Genomic DNA, 17,666 nt, shown 5'->3' with positions numbered 1-17,666 from the left:
ACATAATTTGCAGGGTTTAAAGAGTCCTTTCCTGGAAGTATCAGACATTTTCAGTCATTTTTAAAGCAGGAATGAAGAAAAAACTGAGCAGAGCTTAGGCAGACTCCGTTCGCACAAAGAAAATCAGAGACTGGAGCTTCAGTGGTGAGGGTTCTAAAGGGTGCTGTTGCCGGATTGGCAAGCCTTTGGATCTTTTCAGATGATGACAATAACCTGCAGATGTGAATACACTTTAACATTGTTTTATATGTAAAATTTATTTATACTGCTATTTAATGTTATTGTGGGACTCCCACTTTGATGACAGGGAATGATTCAAGCATGTGAATCTATGAAAGATCCGATACTGGAGAAATACAGAATGATATGAAAATAAGCATAATGGGAGGAAGTATAAACAAAAATAACATACAACACACCTCCTTATGAAGAGAAACAAAAATAAGCAATAACTGTTAGATGTATGTACACACAAATTAAAGATGAGGGCATGTGGTAAACCTGTGCGTTAAGTCACATAGACCTTGTGCCACAAGTGTGGATGGGACATCCTTTTGTTTCTCCTTTCTTTCATCTCATGGTTGTAATCACTTGTCTAAATTGCCTTTTTGGCATATGACAAAAATTTGTTAACACTCCTGAAAATTTTGTCCATACAGCAATACTTTTTTCTAACCTCGCCACATTATCACAAAAAACAAAATCACAATTTTATGAGAGTCAATACTTCGAATTCCTATTATACTTTAGATAAGGACTATGTGCATGTACCACATCGCCCTCTTTTCACTTGCGAGGTTGGGCTTTATGTAGCACATCTCATCTATAGCTATGTTTCATTTGATATTCCTTAACCCTCTCCTTTATGCCTTCCCTGCCTTTCACTACCCTGCTATCATGTTTTACCGAGGATGGAGACATTACTTCACCACTCAATCACTTCATTTGTATAGCGCAGCACTGTCACCCCCCTAAGGGTATATGGGCACCAAGTGTGTTGTGTCGGTCGAAAAGCCACATGTTGAGTCTCCTTCTGAAATCCGCCTGGGAGGGTACTGGTTGGAGGTGGAGGTGCAGGTGGTGCCAGGATTTGGCTGCTTTGTAGAAGAAGGAGCAGTTCTGCTGCGACTGCGCTGGATGCAGGGGGTATCTGTGAGGCTGAGTGAGGCGCAGCGCAGTTGTCTTGTGCGGATGTGGAAGTTTAGTCGATGGTTTATGTAAGACGGTCCTTAGTTGTGTAGAACTTTGTATGCAAGTATAAGGATCTTGAATTGGCATATTTTCTGGGTAGGGAGCCAGTGGAGTTTCCTGAGGTGGGGGGTTGCTGGAGTGCCTGGGGAGGTTCAGGATGAGGCTGGCTGTGGTGTTCTGTAGAGGAGTCTAGAGTCTTTTGAGTAGCTGGGAGAACACTCCAGCCTCCATTAAGTGGGAGGGGCTGGGATGGGAGGGTGGAGGGCAGGAGCTTCCAAGGTGGGAGACTAGCATCGGATAACGTGCTGGGGGCGGAGCTGGTCAGAGTCAGGAAGGCTTTGGAGCTCTGGGGAGCTGTATCTGGTCCAAGGAGGTCAGGTGCTGCTCACTCAGACCGCCCAGCAGTCTGCAATAAATGTCCTTAGAGGTGGAAGAGGCTTAGGTGGGAGAAGGGTAGATTTCATGCCAGTAGTCCATGCCAGATTGCTTAAGTATCTCTCAAGTTGGGTCTGAATCTCATCCTTTTGTTTGTTTAGATAGTACTTTAAGTTGTGTTGTCCATCTGTACTAGGAGTGTCTGGTGAGCTCAATAGCAGAAAAGACATGAAGACTCCATGGAGGGAAAGGAGTGGTATGTTTTTTTTCTTACTGCAGCCACGTTGCTTTATCAGTCAGATCTGTCCATCTGAGCTGCTCATTCCACATGGATAAAAGACTGAGTGTAGAAAAGACTTCTTTGTAAAATGACTGGTACCATAAAGAGAAAGAGCGAATACCTGTGTCAGCTTCTCTTTCGCTCTATTGGTGTTTGTTGTATGCCTCGAAAGAATTCATTTTCAGCCACATACGAAAGCAATAAATGTGTGACACCTGATTGGCCTCCAAAGAGATGCGATCCATCTAAAACCCCAAATTTAGTCGAATATCTAATGCCACCAGTGTAGTCAGACTATCAGAGGCAGACAGATATTTTTCTGCTGATGTAAAGCTTATGTCACCATCAAGCTTTTGCAAGGAGTTCTGAAGGTAACACTACATATTAATTAAGAAGCTCACAATTGCCCTGTCCTTTTGTTCTAAGGCATTGTAAAAATATTCATCGTGGAGGTATGTCTGAACATTTACTCTCCTTGTAGCTGATACAGTAAATGCAAAGAAAGCATTCTGAATGATTTTTCACTCACCCTGTTACACAATTTGTGAAGTGCCTTGCTATACATACATTTTATTTTAACAAAATCCCTCTGGCACACTTTGATGGACCTAGGCATCATTTTGTGACAAGGCATTCACATCATGCTGACAAAGACCCCAAAAATCAGCTTCTAGAACTACACTTTGCACATAGATTAAAAGGGAGCCATGCACTCAATGGTCGAATTTCCCAATAACATAAAATTGTTTAAAAAGAGAAATTATTTTCTTAAATCGGGTAAAATTTTTACTAAGTAGAGCTTGCATGGGAAATACCTCACTAGGGGCCATATGTACTAAAGCATTTTCCCTTAGACACAGATGGGTAAAATCCTTTGGTACATCTGGCCCTAGGTCACAACTGGGAGCTGAAAAACAAAAAACAAAAAAACATTCACAGGTCATAACACCCATGTAATTTGCAAAGATCCTGATCTGATATAATTATGCAATAACTTGGTTACATTGCAGCAGATCATCGTGGTAATCAACAAAGCAGACAGTGCTCAAACGTCCCAGAGTTACATAGTCCAGATTACTGTGGATTCTGGAAAAGCACTACGTTAATTTTTATTTGCATACATTTATGGGGAAAAAAATAATAAAAGAAGCCGACTTTTGAATGCTGGAGAACACAGCCCAGTTTTTTGGATTTATCCAAAGCTCAAATCTACAGAATCATCCCTAAAGAATTTTATTTCAGGCAAAAGATGGTAAACGAAGGGTGAAGACAGTTTAAATGAACACTTGGGAAGAAAACGCAAAAAATGGGGGACCAGTGTGAAAACAACATGCATAAAATGGGTAAACAGTATAGGTCTTTGGGTTCTTACCTTTAGTCAAATTCAATGATTTTTTTTAGAAACTGCTCATTTTTAAAAGAAACATTGGGTTAAACATGTAAAATCGTTATTAAACTCTACAAAACATACAAACAGCTGTATAAATAAATCTGGCAAATTACAGAAAAGTCAAAACAGTCACATATTTGTTAGCAAATAAAATAATTTCGGGATTTGTCGAATGGAATACATTTCTCCTGAAATGCTCACAATAATAATAATTAAGTATTTTTGCCAGCTGCTCAGTGTGCTAACCACCGATATTTGCTTGTTCATCAATTGCTGGAACAAATTGAGGGAACAAAGGAAAATAAAAAATAACCGCAGTTAGTGGCCAACAACATGCAGGCTATACAACACCCAGGCAAAAGACAGAGTAACTGCCGCTCTCTCCTGAACGGTTGCTTCGGCTGGCAGCAGCCGTAGTTAGTGTCAGCCAGTGCTTGAAATGGAAAAATTAAAGAGCAGGTACTCTGTGCCAGAGTACCTGCTTGTTTCCGAGAAGTGCCGGTACTCTCCAATTAAAAGTATTACGTTTTTCCTGAGATGTGCCGGTACTCACCCTCTCAAAATAAAAAAGTGCCGGTACTCAGTACCGGACAGTCCCGGCCCATTTAAAGCACTGGTTCAGCGTTCTAAGTACTTTGAAAGAGCGTATTCCAGCATTCCACAAAAAGGAAATAATTCAGACCTAAAATAATCACAATGCTTCTAAATCAGGTACTAAATACTGGGATAGGCCAACATAGTATGAATGCTGTAGCTTGCAACTCCTTGCCCCTCTAGTGTGCCCTGTCCTGTTTGCACCTGGCATACCCCCACTGCTTCATACTGACTTTCTCACCTATTAGGTGTCAGCTTACTGTAGACCCTCGGGTAAAGGGTTGGCCAAATCCAGCACATCATGACCACTTGACTACAATTACTTCCACAGCACATTTCAGATCCAGCTCCACGTGAGTAGCTAACAATTGCTTGAAAGGCATTGAGTGCCAGCTTCACCTATCAATTGCTTGAATAATGAAGGGGTGGTGGTGGGGGGAGGAGTTAAGGAAGCCAAACCATTTGCAGAAAAGTAGAAAAATAAACGAATTTCTTTTTATTTTTCCTAGTGTTCTGTGGCATTCAGTCTGCTTTCATCCTCGTGAATCAAAGGGTGGGAAATAGCACAACATGGATATGAAGGGAGAATGGCTTAATTTGCCATCTACAAATCACAATGGAGCTTCTTATCAGTAGTGGCAAAATGCTGCTTACCACTGGCAGAGGTGCCCTTTTGATACACGGCTCTTGCTCCCACTAGTGCTGGGATGCTAGTAGCCGTATTGCTCTTATGTGTACACCAATAACATCTGTAAAATACCCAGCACCACTTAAGTGCCTCAGCCTATAACTGCAGGGGTGGATCATTAACAGCCAATATTGCCTAGAGGTGTCCGCAATAGAGGTTAATTATATTTACTCAGAAAAGCTTTGCTTCTCAAGTGCTGAAGGACCAATCATGTATCATGATGTAATACTATTGCTACTACTATTAATATTAAAGGTATTACTCATAGTTCTAATTTTAAACTCTGTATTATGAAGGCTCATGAAGAGCAAACCCTTAATCAACAGAGGTTAGGCTGTGTACCAGCTACATACAACTTGAAAATAATATTAAGTATAGTGCATCCAGTCTCTCACCATATTATGAAAAGTTCCTACTCAACATCTGCAATGATATTACTTCAGAGTCCCTTATACAAGCATGGTGTATTCTACTGATGCAATGTCTGTACTGTAACGTTGGGGACACTGCCATGCGTTACCTATATGCCGCTTTGCTCCACACTCGTAATTTGAGTATTAATAAATCAAATGGTTTAGATCTCCATACAGAAAGAACAGCCTTTGTCCCAGCCAACAACGTCCAACTCTTTCTTCCCACCTCTTCATGGTCTTTAGTCCTCTCCCATTTTCTCCTCCTCCTCAAATACTCGAGATACAACACACAGATGCCAGTTCATCAAAATGTGACAGTGGACACACCTTGATCCCCTGTAGGCAGAGGATTATCTAACATCTATCAACATTTTCATTTTTCCTTAATGATGCCAAATACTAGATAATTCCTGCTATTCATTCCCACAAACAGACAATAAGAGCGTGCTGCTCACTCTTCTCTGTTGAATTTATCTTCTCTCATGGTAACTGCAATTGTCTTTACCCTTAATGACTGCATGACTCAAAGTGCATAGATTTTCAAAGAGTTTAAGTTTACAAATCTTTCTCTAGGAAGAATGCATTACACAGTTAATAATTCATAATGGAGTTGCCACTCCCAACAAAATTGATGTATGACAGTGTACTATCCTGTGGATTTTAAGAACAATTGACATTCCGTCTACAGATGGACTATTCAGTGGAGGACTGGACAGACCTAATGGGTGCCTTAGACCGAGGAACAAGGGAAGCCCGACTGATATGCTGTTTCTTTAAGATATTACATGATTGGTACTGGACCCCTTTGAAACTGTACAGAGCCGGACTTTAACCACAAGCGAAATGCTGGAGATGCCCGGAGACTGGATGCGACTTGCTACATATTCTATGTGAATGTCCCTCAGTCCTGCCTCTATGGAAAGCAGTGAGTTCCATCCTGAAAGACTCCATACCACTCTAACTACCACTCACCCCCAGTCTATACTCCTGCATGATCTAAATCCATTCCCCGCCCTCTCTTGCCCACAACAAAGACTGCTACATATGGCACTTGCGACAGCTAAGATTTGTATCCTTTGGCACTGGAGATCAATGGCATCTCCAACCCCAGACGAATGGATGACAGCTATGGTACGAATAGCCACCCATGAACGTGTTATCTACAATCTGCAAGATCAAGCAGCCTTTGTCACTCAGGTCTGGACCACCTTTCTGGCAGAGGCACCATAATTCCTTCCTCATTTACCCCCCCCCCATCCACATAAAGCACAGTGAATCCTCACTAACAGCCTTACTGTTTACCCCCACGCACACTCCCCCCTGAATTGCGGTGGTGTCCCCTGTCTGTCAGTCCACCCTTCCCCCCCATCTTCTCTCCCTCCCCACATCACTCTCTCTCCCTCCCTCTTTGTGCCTCCTTTCCTCCTCTCACCTCCCCCCCTTTTATCTCTCTCTCTCTCTATTACCTAACCTCCTCCACTCCCCACAGACCCTCACTTAATCTCATTACAGACAGCCCCCTCCAGACCTTGCCAGCAGGAAGATATGGCCTATCAAGATATACACCTTCCATCCTCTGCCAGACATACGAAATACGAACGGGCTAGGTCCGGTTAGCACACCCAGTCATGCCGGATCACAGGATAACATATCTTAAGCAACACTTTACATTATTCTCCAGTTTGCAACAGTATAGTGCTTACCCAATCATGCATCCCTGGCCTTACACCCCTTCCCCCTCTCCTCTTCTCCCTTCTCTTTCTCTATCCCCCCCCCCCCCCAATATATCTCCCTGTCCTGCATAATATTTTCCTTTCACAGGAATGGACAATTGTTAATCATCTGCGTCGATTTTCCATGCATGTGAAATGTGCTATAGCCGTTGTGTTATGCCGTCATGATAGACTTCAAAATGTCCCTTAAAATGTCCTTTATTCTAAACTGTTTACGTATGTATTGCTGTTCTTCAATAATAAAGAATTGCAACACAAAAAAAGAGAACAATTGACATAAACAGCAAGCTCCTTAGTCAAGCTTCAAGGCACAGATGCTAGAAATATTTAAGTAAAAGAAGCTGAAAAGACCAACCATGGCATAGCGCAGGCACTGCCTCCATCGGCATTTCTGACGTTTTAGGTTCTGGCCACCAAATTTAGGCTTGTCCCGGCAGAAGTCGCACCTTCCACAGTCCACTTTTTGCACACAAGCCTCACACTTGCCACACTTCCGGTTATTACGACAGATGGACAATTGCTGCAAGGAAAGAAAGGAAAAGTTACTTACCTGTAATTACGGTTCTCCAGCCTTGGCATCTTTCATAGATATGCTTGCTTAAACTATTTCATGTTGTCAGGTTGGGAATCACTGGTAAATAAACTTTAAAACATTAGTAAAAACCATTATCTTAATATTGCATCTTTTGCTGTTTATGTCGCTCATTGTATGACCCATACTCCAAACAATGTGGTGGTGAAGCTTTGAGGTCTATTCCCCTTGAAAGGTCTGATAGCTCTTATTACGTTTTCTTCTCCAGCACTGGATATTTCATAGATATAAATCGTTGCATTTCAAATAGCATTGGAACATAACAAAAACACAGTGGAAGGTGGGAATGTGGCTAACCGATTTAAGCAGATTACACAACACCATGGGTGACTCTGCATGTCTGAATATTCAACCAGATGTTCTTTGATAAGGACTGCATTGTCTTCTAGGTTCTCTTTTGCAAATATCCTTTGAAAGAGCTTTAGCAAATAGAGCTGCAGTGGCTTTAATCAGCAGCACCGTCTCCGAGTTTATCCTATAAAGGCTTACCAACCTTTGAATGGCTATATACAACGCATGCAGTAGTACAATAGCTTTAGGTTCTGCTTAGATCATCATGACCTTTGCTATCATTAAAAAACTGCACAAAAAAGTTAATGTGTCAGTCTGCAATACTCTGTTTTATTATTGCTATAGAACTTTAGGCACATCACAATTCCAATTAAGGCAGAGCTCATTCCATAAATGAAGATGCTTTATAAATGAAAGGTGGCACAATTGTGATTGTTTAGGTGGAGAGGCATTGGCATTTAGGAATTATCTTTAAAGTCAAACTACAATCAAGGTCTCTCCACTAGACTCGGATTTCCCAAAGTCACTGGAGGGGAGATTTGGGGGGTGGGGGGGGGCTGGTCAGGGCTCTAGGTGGTGGGTAGACAGAGGAGAACCATTCATGGATAGGGACCTAGGTTTTCCAGTGTATTTTCTGTCTGTTCAGCATCCGTGTATTCACTTTCTTTTTATTTACTGGCTTCAGTGTTCCTTCCCTCTGCAGGTTGCAGTGCTGTACATTTATGTGGCACTACTCAAGTGAATGGCAAAGGTACTGAGATCGACTGTGAAGGCTGCAGTTGTGCCTGTATGTGCTGTGGAATTAGGAATACTGGAAGTTGACACACCCGAGGAACACTAGAGAGCCCTAGATAGAGAAAATGATGTTAGAATTTCAGCATCACTCCTCAAAGTGATCTTAAAAACGTCACTAAGTTTTGAACCAGGGGAGGATGATTGAGAGGCAGGGCTTCAAGACTAGAAGCACCAGAGTCTGCTGGTCTTCTTCATCAGTGATTCCCTCTGGAAGAAAAAGGATGCACTTATTCGTGGAGACACACTGCATCTTTAGTTTCTGTCACTTCCTCCTAATGGGTGAAAAAGGCTTGAACTGCCTCTTCTTTTTCTATTTCCTATTTACTAGCTTTTTCTTCCTCTCCCACTTGGCTAGAGGAAGGTTTCTACAGGAGTGATGATAAAATATAATTTTAAAAGAGGAGGTGATCTACAATGATGGTGTCAACAAAGTATTAATCAAGGTGTAAACAAAGACGTGGTTAACAAACAGGTTGTCAACTCGGCGTCAACTTTTGTAGTCGGAGACAACTGCTGATGAAGCAGTCCAGCGCTTTGGAGAGGTCACATGTGAAGTGATAGTCAAGAAATAATTAGATGGTGTTTTGGGTGGTGATAGCCTAGTCATTTGGTGTGTTGTCCATAATACTGACACAATTTTTTGGTTGATGGCTAGGAACTCATTGTTGTCAACAGCAAAGACTTCCTGATAAATGATTGTTTTTCCAGTTAAATTAGAGAAGTTATTAACAACGAGGGCATTACAGTTTCTGTGAGCAAAGAGGACTCCAACTTCACTACAGTAGTGAGGAGGAAATCACAACTGAAAATACAAAGGTCTGTGGTTTAGGCCCTCATGAGTGGTTCAGAAATGGGCTCAATTCCCTCACCCCAGGGGATACCAGTACCAGCAACTCAGGGCTTGTCAAAATATTGCCCACTTCGATTTTGGACCTTAGGGTCAACTAAAAGGAGGCACTACCGGAGGAAATGAGTAATTCTGGGTCCAACTCCTCTAGTAATCCTCATTTCCCCCCCAAACTTACACACAAATAATGAAGCTGTTTTAGCAGCAGAAATGCCTAAATGAAAGTATAAACTTAATAAATTTAATGAGGCACCTCTATCAGAATTAAGAGGACACTAGTAATTTGGGTAAAGGGGACAGGAAGGTTGGCAATTCAGACCTTTTTCTCCAGACAGCTTGCCAGATCCAGTTATCTTCTCTCGGAGTATAGTGCCTTCTCTATCCCTCAGGGTTTTAGTTAAAATGGCCTGGTGGATGTACCATATATGAGGATTGTGATTGGAATGCAGGTAGTATAGGAGTCGTCCACAAATAGCTATTTTGTCCTGCATGTAGAACAGACGCTGAGAAATGTTTTTTCAGCCTTAGAAACGGACTCAAGAACACAATGGAAAACTTGTTTCCATGGGTTCAAACTTCCAAAAAACAAAACAAAAGAGAATGAACCATTACTTACTCCAAGTCGAAAGTGGGAATATGTTTATGAAGCAAAGGACTAGAGAATGTTTTCAGAAGAAGCCTTTTAGGGGCAAAGCTCGGTGGAATTAACTTAAACCTAAAGAGTGTGGAAATAATGAGCTAAGGACGCCTTGTTGGGAAAGGGGGAGATGGATGCGAAGAGATGGCTGTGAAGTGGAGCGGAGCTCAAAGCCACTCCACCTCTTGGTCAAAGATTGGATCATACAAGTAGGTATATACAACAAGGTGCAATGCCAAAAGAGTGCTCTTTATAGCCCTGTTTTAACACTGATGCATCAAGGATTCCCAGCCTGAAGACAGGGAATCATTTCAGCATGTGAATCTATAAAAGAAATCCAGTGCTGGAGTGAAAGCAAATGCTTATGCAAACAAAATAGGGACAAGGCCAATGCCCAATGAAAAGAAAACCCGACACTTCTACTTCCAAGCCACAGAAGGAAAAGTACCATACTTATAATGTGTTTTCTTTTATGAATATTTTTTTTAATTCGTAAATATAGGAATATTTCCAGCCATAGGTGAGACCCAGGAACATATTCTAACAGATAGCATTTTCATTTTTTAAATTATTTTGTTTGCAAGAGGCAAAATGGTAATTCTTTGTCAACACCAATTCTAACAGAAAGAAACACTAAACAATACTTTTGGTTTCCGAAAACCACTTTAAAGTATCCAGAAATGAGAACATAAAGTAGGAAATACAAGGAAGAGATATGAAATGAAAACATGCAAAATGTGGCCCTGCTCGCATAACAGTTCTACAAGATTCTTTTTTTTTTATTTTTTTATTTTTTTTTTACAGAAAATATAACAATGCCCAGACTGGTATTTCAATGTCCAAGAAGCTCTGATCAAAGATCTAAATCAGTGGCTCCCAACCTTTTGACTTCTGTGAACCCACACTATCATTACTGGGAACTGGGAACCCCCACTGAATCATAATTGGAATCCGGGGCCCCTCACTGAGCCATTATTGAAAGCTGGGGGACCTAATTTGTTAATATTTTTTTAATTGTCTAAGCAGTCGCTGAACCCCTGAGACATCGTTGCGGAACGCCAGGGATCCCCAGACCACAGGTTGGGAACCACTGATCTAGAACATGCAAACTCCATACTATTGGTCTAACACAGAGGATGGGTTGTTTATGTACCAAATAAATTACCCAAGACGGTGAACTAGATTAAAAATAAAAAACATTTTAATTCTTCATTATGTGATTACTTTTAATGCTCATAAACTTTAGCATAGAATAGAACAGAATACTAAGGACATTCAAGCTAATTGGTGGCCCAACACTGGAAACAACTGAGCAGACACACTAGATGCCTGGCAACAATGTCGTCCAACTGATGATGGCCACAGAGACTGACCTGGTATTTACCTTAAACATGAGTTTTCCACCGATGGAATTCTCTTCAAATTCATAGTCTTTGGTTAACTAAGTGGCCCCTTGCTGCACCCCGGAAACGCACAAAGTTTAATTTTAGATGCATTTAATATGTACAATAGTTTTTTTCCTTCCTTCCACTTTAGGTAATATTTTTGGGAGATGCGATCTGTCACTAAACTGGCTCACAGTTCTCCGTACCACAAAGTCAATGTTACTCCAGTAGTTTTTACAATATGTAGTTATTTTGCACAGATATTTATAGATCACAATTTAGCCACAGAGTAAAGGAACACTGAACTATCAAGTAAGGTGTGGATAAAAGATACATCTAGGGATGATGTTGCAACATAGAACGTTCATCTGAGTAAAGTAGCTTTCCATTCACCACCATGAGATGCTCCTTAGATGATTATTTTTTTAGCAGATTTCATAGCAGAGGCTCAGCACACTGAAAAGATATATTTACTTGTAGTCGGATTTTCTATCACAGGGATATCCATTGAAGTCATGAACGTCAGAATAATTTCCTTCTGCATTCGGTGGACCCAGGACACCCCTTGAACATCATGTCTTTAGCACTGTCCTTCTTTCTGCAGCAAGGTAGAAACACCTAACATGTTCTTGGGTTGCACAGCCTTTTTGGGAGCCTGAGAAGGTTGGTTTTCTAAATTATATTTTTAAAACCTGAGAAGAAGTGCCTTTTCTTAGACTCCACTATAGCACCTAAGGGAAAAAAAAATACTGACATTAACAGCAATGATGGAAAGTGGAGTGTAATAGGCTTTCAGCAGAAATGTAGGCGCTTCTGCTGATCATGATGATTTTTAATGGCAGATGGTCTCAAAAAGACAGTTCTTCTTGAAACTACAGTGTATGAAGATATTAGTATATTACTTTCTTTGAAGTCCAAGCCATTAAGCTAGCTGGGAGGGATGGATGTTTATAACATAAATGAAGATTACTATAATGCAGAACCATGACTATGTGATTATTTCTTCTGCTAAGATGTGGCCAGCCGAAGATGGCGCCGGACACGAGTCTGTGAAGCTCAGCGTACCGAGCCTTCCTGGCCACAACGATCCGGCCTTATGGTGATTGAATCAGAGGCAGGACTGGGCCGATGGGACCAGCGTAGGACCCGGAGAGGCAGACACATGCCAATTTGAGGCCGACTGACACTGTGTGCTGTGTGCGACGGGTATCACAGAGATGGGGCTGTGGCCCACACAGTGCGCTAAGGAGAGGAGTGGCCACATGTAAATAATCCACCACATCACGGCCAGGCAATACTAAGACCTGAGCATCTGCGGGTGGGTGCCAAAGACACAGAAGAGGAGGCCTGGATCCACCACATCTGCCCCCCCCCCCCAGTTTGGGCCATCCATGAATACAGAGTGTACATGATGCAGAAGAGCCCACCTTGCCATAGGGACAATTCTACTGACATCACGTGCCTTCAAGGTAAGACATAGGGGTGGGGGGGTGCGCATTGACAGCAGTAACTGGTGTAAGGCTGCATTTTCTGCCTAACCAATGTGGGGATAACCTGAGCATGCCGGCCAATACCAGCAGTGGAATGGTGGGCAACGAGCAACCACGACCCATCCTGTCGCCATCTGCACAGTGTGATCCAAAGAAGGGGACACCACCAACCCAACCTGTGGCTGGCTGGAGGCTCACACAGCCACCATACTAGCTGCCATACGCGACACCAGATCAGTATTGGAGAACAAGATCGATGCGGTGCCCGTGGACCTGGGCCTGCTGAGAGCAGACCACTGCAAGCTGAAGGACAGGTTGGGGGAAACCCGAGATAGTGGTGTAACATGACACTCCCCATGGTCACAGACCATAAAGAACATCTACAATCTTTGAAGTATGAAGTGGGGCAGGTCCGCAACAGAGTTGAAGGCGCAGAAGGCCGCTCTCGCTGTAACAACGTCAGAGTAGTGGGTCTCCCCGAACACAGTGAAGGGCCCAGTATGGAACTCTACATGGAACCATGGCTCCTACAAGAGGTTCTGTGAGGTAGGTTCTCTGAGATCTTTAAGGTCTAAAGAGCTCACGGAGTACCGGGGGGACTGCCAAAACCAAGGTGCCCCGCAGATCAGTGGTTGTCCATCTTCTAAACTACTTGGGACAGGGACATACTCCAACGGGCCTGAGTTCATTGCCCCTGGCAAGAGGATGGGGGAGCAGTGAATATATAGCCAGATTATACCCAGACGGTTCAATGGCAGCGAGAAACCTACAGAGCCATGAAACAGCAACTAAGGACATTTGGCCTGAAGTATGCGCTCCTGTTTCCAGCTAAGCTTCGAGTGGTGGAACAAGACCTAACCGACTTCTTCATCTCTGCTGGAGAGGCATGGACATGGCTGAAGAGCAAAGGATGCAACCGACCACCGGAGCAAGAGGAGTGCTGGACAGAACACACATAAAAAAAGGAGGGGTAGACAGAACATAGATCAAGGGAGGCCCCTACGAAGGCGCAGGCAGAGACGGAGCAGGCAAAGGCAGTGACAGAGGTACAACGCACGTGTACAATACCAGTGAGTCCTAGATGGATGGAACTAACACAAACTTTGGAGGACTATGAGAACTCTTCCCAAAAATCCATGCCAAGCGAGGAGTCTGTCAAGGGACCAATAGTGAACCTGATGACATCAGATCTGCTTGGTTGAGGGGGTACGCCAGCAACGATTGGATAAACTGAGAGGAATTAAACAGACAGGTGTAACTTAAATCCTAAACAGCCTGTTGTGGAAGGAGTTGACATAGTCTTTTTCTCCCCACCAGCACACAAAAGCTTTGAGGCAGTGTGCATGTGCTGAGTGAGGGGTCCCCAGGGTGACATAATACATACTGCAGCCCTAAGAGACCTTCGCTGGCCATAGGGCCTTTTGTACCAGGGGTACCATTTACAAGGGACTTATTTGTGTGCCAGGGCTGTGCCAACTGTGTAGACAAAAGTACAGTTTTAGGGAAAGAACACTGGAGTTGAGTAACCAGGAGGGCCAAGCCCTCACGCATTAATGCCCACCCGAGTGCCTGCTATAGACACAATGTTTTGCATGGTTTGCTTTGAGTTCATAACAGTGGGGTGACAGGCATCTCGGGCATTGGCATTTTGGGTAGTTATGAGCCCACGGCATGAGGTGATCAGGAGGGGTAGGGGATATTGCTCAACGAGGACAGGAGCAGATTCTCAAGGATGCAGTAGGGCAAGCTTCTCTCATGGAATGTGAACAGCCTAGGGGACAAACTCAAGAGAGGGGTGGTGTGCATGGCGACATTGTGGTATGATGTCCCTCTAGACAGAACTTGAGTGTATCTAGTGCTATCTTCTGGTGGTGATGGTTTGGAAGGATAGCAGTCTGGGCTGTTATCCGGAATGGGATCTGGATCATAGATATCCCATGAATCCACATTGTCCTGTTGTGAATCTTTAGAATGTACAGGAGACTGCAGGTGTAGGAGTAGTAGGTGGAGAGACAAGCAGGTGAGGAGAATGAGGATGAGACTGAGGAGGTGAAAACTGTGGAGGCGGAGATCTCTGTTTAGGCCTTGGCACTTTAGCCGGTGGCTGAGCAGTGTCCAGTTGTTCTTGATAGGCCAGCTTCCATATGGCTTCAGAGGAGGTGTAGTTATGATCTTGCCAGTGTCTTTGTGAATGTGAATTATGGCCTCTGTTCCTCTGAAAATTTATGGCTTTCTTTAAGTTGTTTGGAAAGTCCATGCTCCTCTGTGTAACTTGGTCTTTTCGGCACCGAAGCCGGTTTTCTCTGGATCGAAAGGCCGGGAGTGGATGTTGGTCTCGGCTCCGAATGCGGTTTCCGACAGTCTCGACTCAAGGGGTCGGTGTTTGCCCGTTTCGGAGCCAGTGCTTTGTCTCGAGTCCGAAGGCTTCGGTCGCATAGCCTTTTTCAGTGCCAAAGTGGTTGCTTGGTCACCGGATGTCTTTTTGCGGGTTGAGCCATGGCCTTCTGGCAGTGGCGTTCCCGAGGCATTATGTTTGAGCTTGGCTGGGACAGGGGCAGGCATACTCACATGCTGTCCTGCCAAGACCGGTCTGCCCACCTAAGACTCCTGCTCGGAATCGGACCCTCGGACGAAGACTACGGTGTGCATGATCTCCTCTTCCTCGCCGTCGAAACGTTTGGTGCTTTTCGACGCCATTTCCAACCTTCGTGCTCTTTTGTCTCATAAAGTCTTGCTCGAACGGAAGGATCTACTGGCCTCACAACTATCCTCTCAATGGTCTGGAGAGAGACAGAGATTACAGACGAGATGTTGGTCTGTATATGGAAATTTGGCACGGCACCGAGGACAGAAGCGAAATGGGGTCCGGTCCACGAGGCTTCCACGCGGTCGGCCCAACCAGGCCCGAGTTGGGCACGGGTGCCCCAAAGGGCAAGTAAAGAAGTTGGATCCGACGGTACCGAAGTGTCGATGAGAGATGATACGCGATCGAAACAATACCGCAGAGAATTAGAGAGTTTTAAAACTTTTCCGACTTGAACTACTGGAACGAAAAGAAACAAGTCCGAACCTGATGGCGGAAAGAAAACAATCTAACATGGAGTCGATGCCCATGCGCAATGGAACCGAAGAGGAGGAGTCACTCGATCCAGTGACTCGAAAACACTTCTTCGAAGAAAAACAACTTGTAACACTCCGAGCCCAACACTAGATGGCAGGACTGTGCATTGCATGTGTATCTGCAGCTACACATGCCATTGAACATATATATATATATTTTATTTTTTGTAAAGCGTCTCCAGTCGTGCACGTCGATGAGACGAGACAGTGCTTATGACTGCTGATGAGATCCCCTGGAAGATCACTAATCACATATCAGCACTTGGAGTCAAAGATAGTATAAAGATTAGATAGCAGCTCATTGTAAAAAGGACCTCTGATGGCGCAAACTTTGATACTAACAATGTTCAATGTCATCACTCTTTTTGAAGGAATACATAATGCCATGTAGTTGAATGCCTCATCTATAGCATATATTGGGATGGTGATCGCTTGTTTTTTTATATAAAAAAAAAAAATGTTATTTAAAAAACTAAATCAGGACTGTACCTTAAAGATGAGAAAAGGAGTATAGCCTCACTGTACTTTTTAAAGAAGTCTTCAATTTTAAATAATAGCAGGCATTCAGCTCCATCAATTATCATTTTTTCACACAAAGAAGCACAATACAGCTGAAATGAATATGGGGGTATGCAAGGTTAGAGATAGCTATTCATCACAAGAGTAACCCAAACTTGAATCAAATATCCAGTGCTGCAAAATCACTCCAATACTCAACTACACCATCTTTAACTTATAAAAGGGAACACAGTTCTCCCCATAGGTGTTAGTTTACTTTCATTAGATCCTCACACTAAAATCCTGTCTACTAAATATTTAGTTGGATACCCTTCAACTTTCAGAAACCAATTTAAACAAGGCCACAATCATGCTCTTATTGCAACAACCTCACTAACCACAATTCACCTTGGTTAACCAAATCATTCACTGGCAGCTTCTCCGCCTCAATTCCTCAAAAAATCAAAGCCCTTAGATTTTTGTATGACCTCTTAATATCCATCAACTCTCACACTGACCACACCATAACATTTGTAAAAGTTGCTCTATTCTCCCTCAAAATACGTAAAGCTGCACAAAAAAATACCTTCAGGCAGTAGATTATTATAGTATCCATAATAGACTATGTTTGCATGAACCTCATCCTAACATTTTAGCCACTCTGGAAGCTGTACTCCACCTTAGCTGTTGAAATTATTCCTGGGTCCAAGAACGTAGACCACCATTAAAACCCACTGGCAACCACAAGAGTATAGTATCATGGCCAAAGTTAATTCCCTAACTGAAAAGTATTCAGATATCAACAAGCTACCAAGGCTCCTTAAAGTCAAATGGTCACATAGATGTTCCCAGGACCAAAACATCACTCCCAACAGAATCACAAAAGTTCAAATCACAGAGAACCTCAAATTCCTTCACTGGAGCTGAACATACATCATGACATTCCAATCGAAGCAGCCTAAAATCCTACAATTCTCTAAGGAATGAAAAACATACCTTTTTAGGACTTATCGTCATTCCAAACTAACCATACTTAACCCTAAAATTAATGACCATGATATAACGATCTACTCTCACAAATCACTTCCAGATCATTGTAATACATCATGGCAATACCCCTCAGCCCCCAAAATAAATGGGAACAGTCTTTCTGCCCCCTCCTGGGGGGCAGATGGGGATTATTACCCAGATCTGCCTCCAAGGGGGAACTGACAGCCAACTAGACACAAGGAAAGCATTTTTTATTATAAAGAAATAGCTGGGGTGGGGACTGTCCACCACCATGGGCATGGTTAAGCCCCTCACTCCAACTGAAGGGAGCAACAGCCTTTCTGACGCCCCCCTTCT

The 17,666-nt window shown here is 43.1% G+C and overlaps 1 protein-coding gene across 5 annotated transcripts in view; it reads right to left on the bottom strand.

Annotated features, from left to right (window-relative positions):
- LOC138261016 (methyl-CpG-binding domain protein 1-like) overlaps positions 1-17,666 on the bottom strand; it is a 1,081,642-nt gene that overhangs the window by 307,765 nt on the left and 756,211 nt on the right. For 4 of the 5 annotated variants that reach the window (XM_069209617.1, XM_069209616.1, XM_069209621.1 and 1 more), the window contains one exon: positions 7,020-7,184. The exons of the other annotated variant lie outside the window; for it this stretch is intronic. In XM_069209617.1, coding sequence (XP_069065718.1) covers positions 7,020-7,184 — 165 coding nt within the window. The remainder of the gene's footprint in view (positions 1-7,019; positions 7,185-17,666) is intronic. 5 annotated transcript variants of the gene reach the window in all.

This window comes from Pleurodeles waltl, chromosome 10 (assembly GCF_031143425.1).
Source record: "Pleurodeles waltl isolate 20211129_DDA chromosome 10, aPleWal1.hap1.20221129, whole genome shotgun sequence".
Lineage (NCBI taxonomy): Eukaryota > Metazoa > Chordata > Amphibia > Caudata > Salamandridae > Pleurodeles > Pleurodeles waltl.
This window is presented reverse-complemented; position numbering and strand designations above follow the sequence as displayed.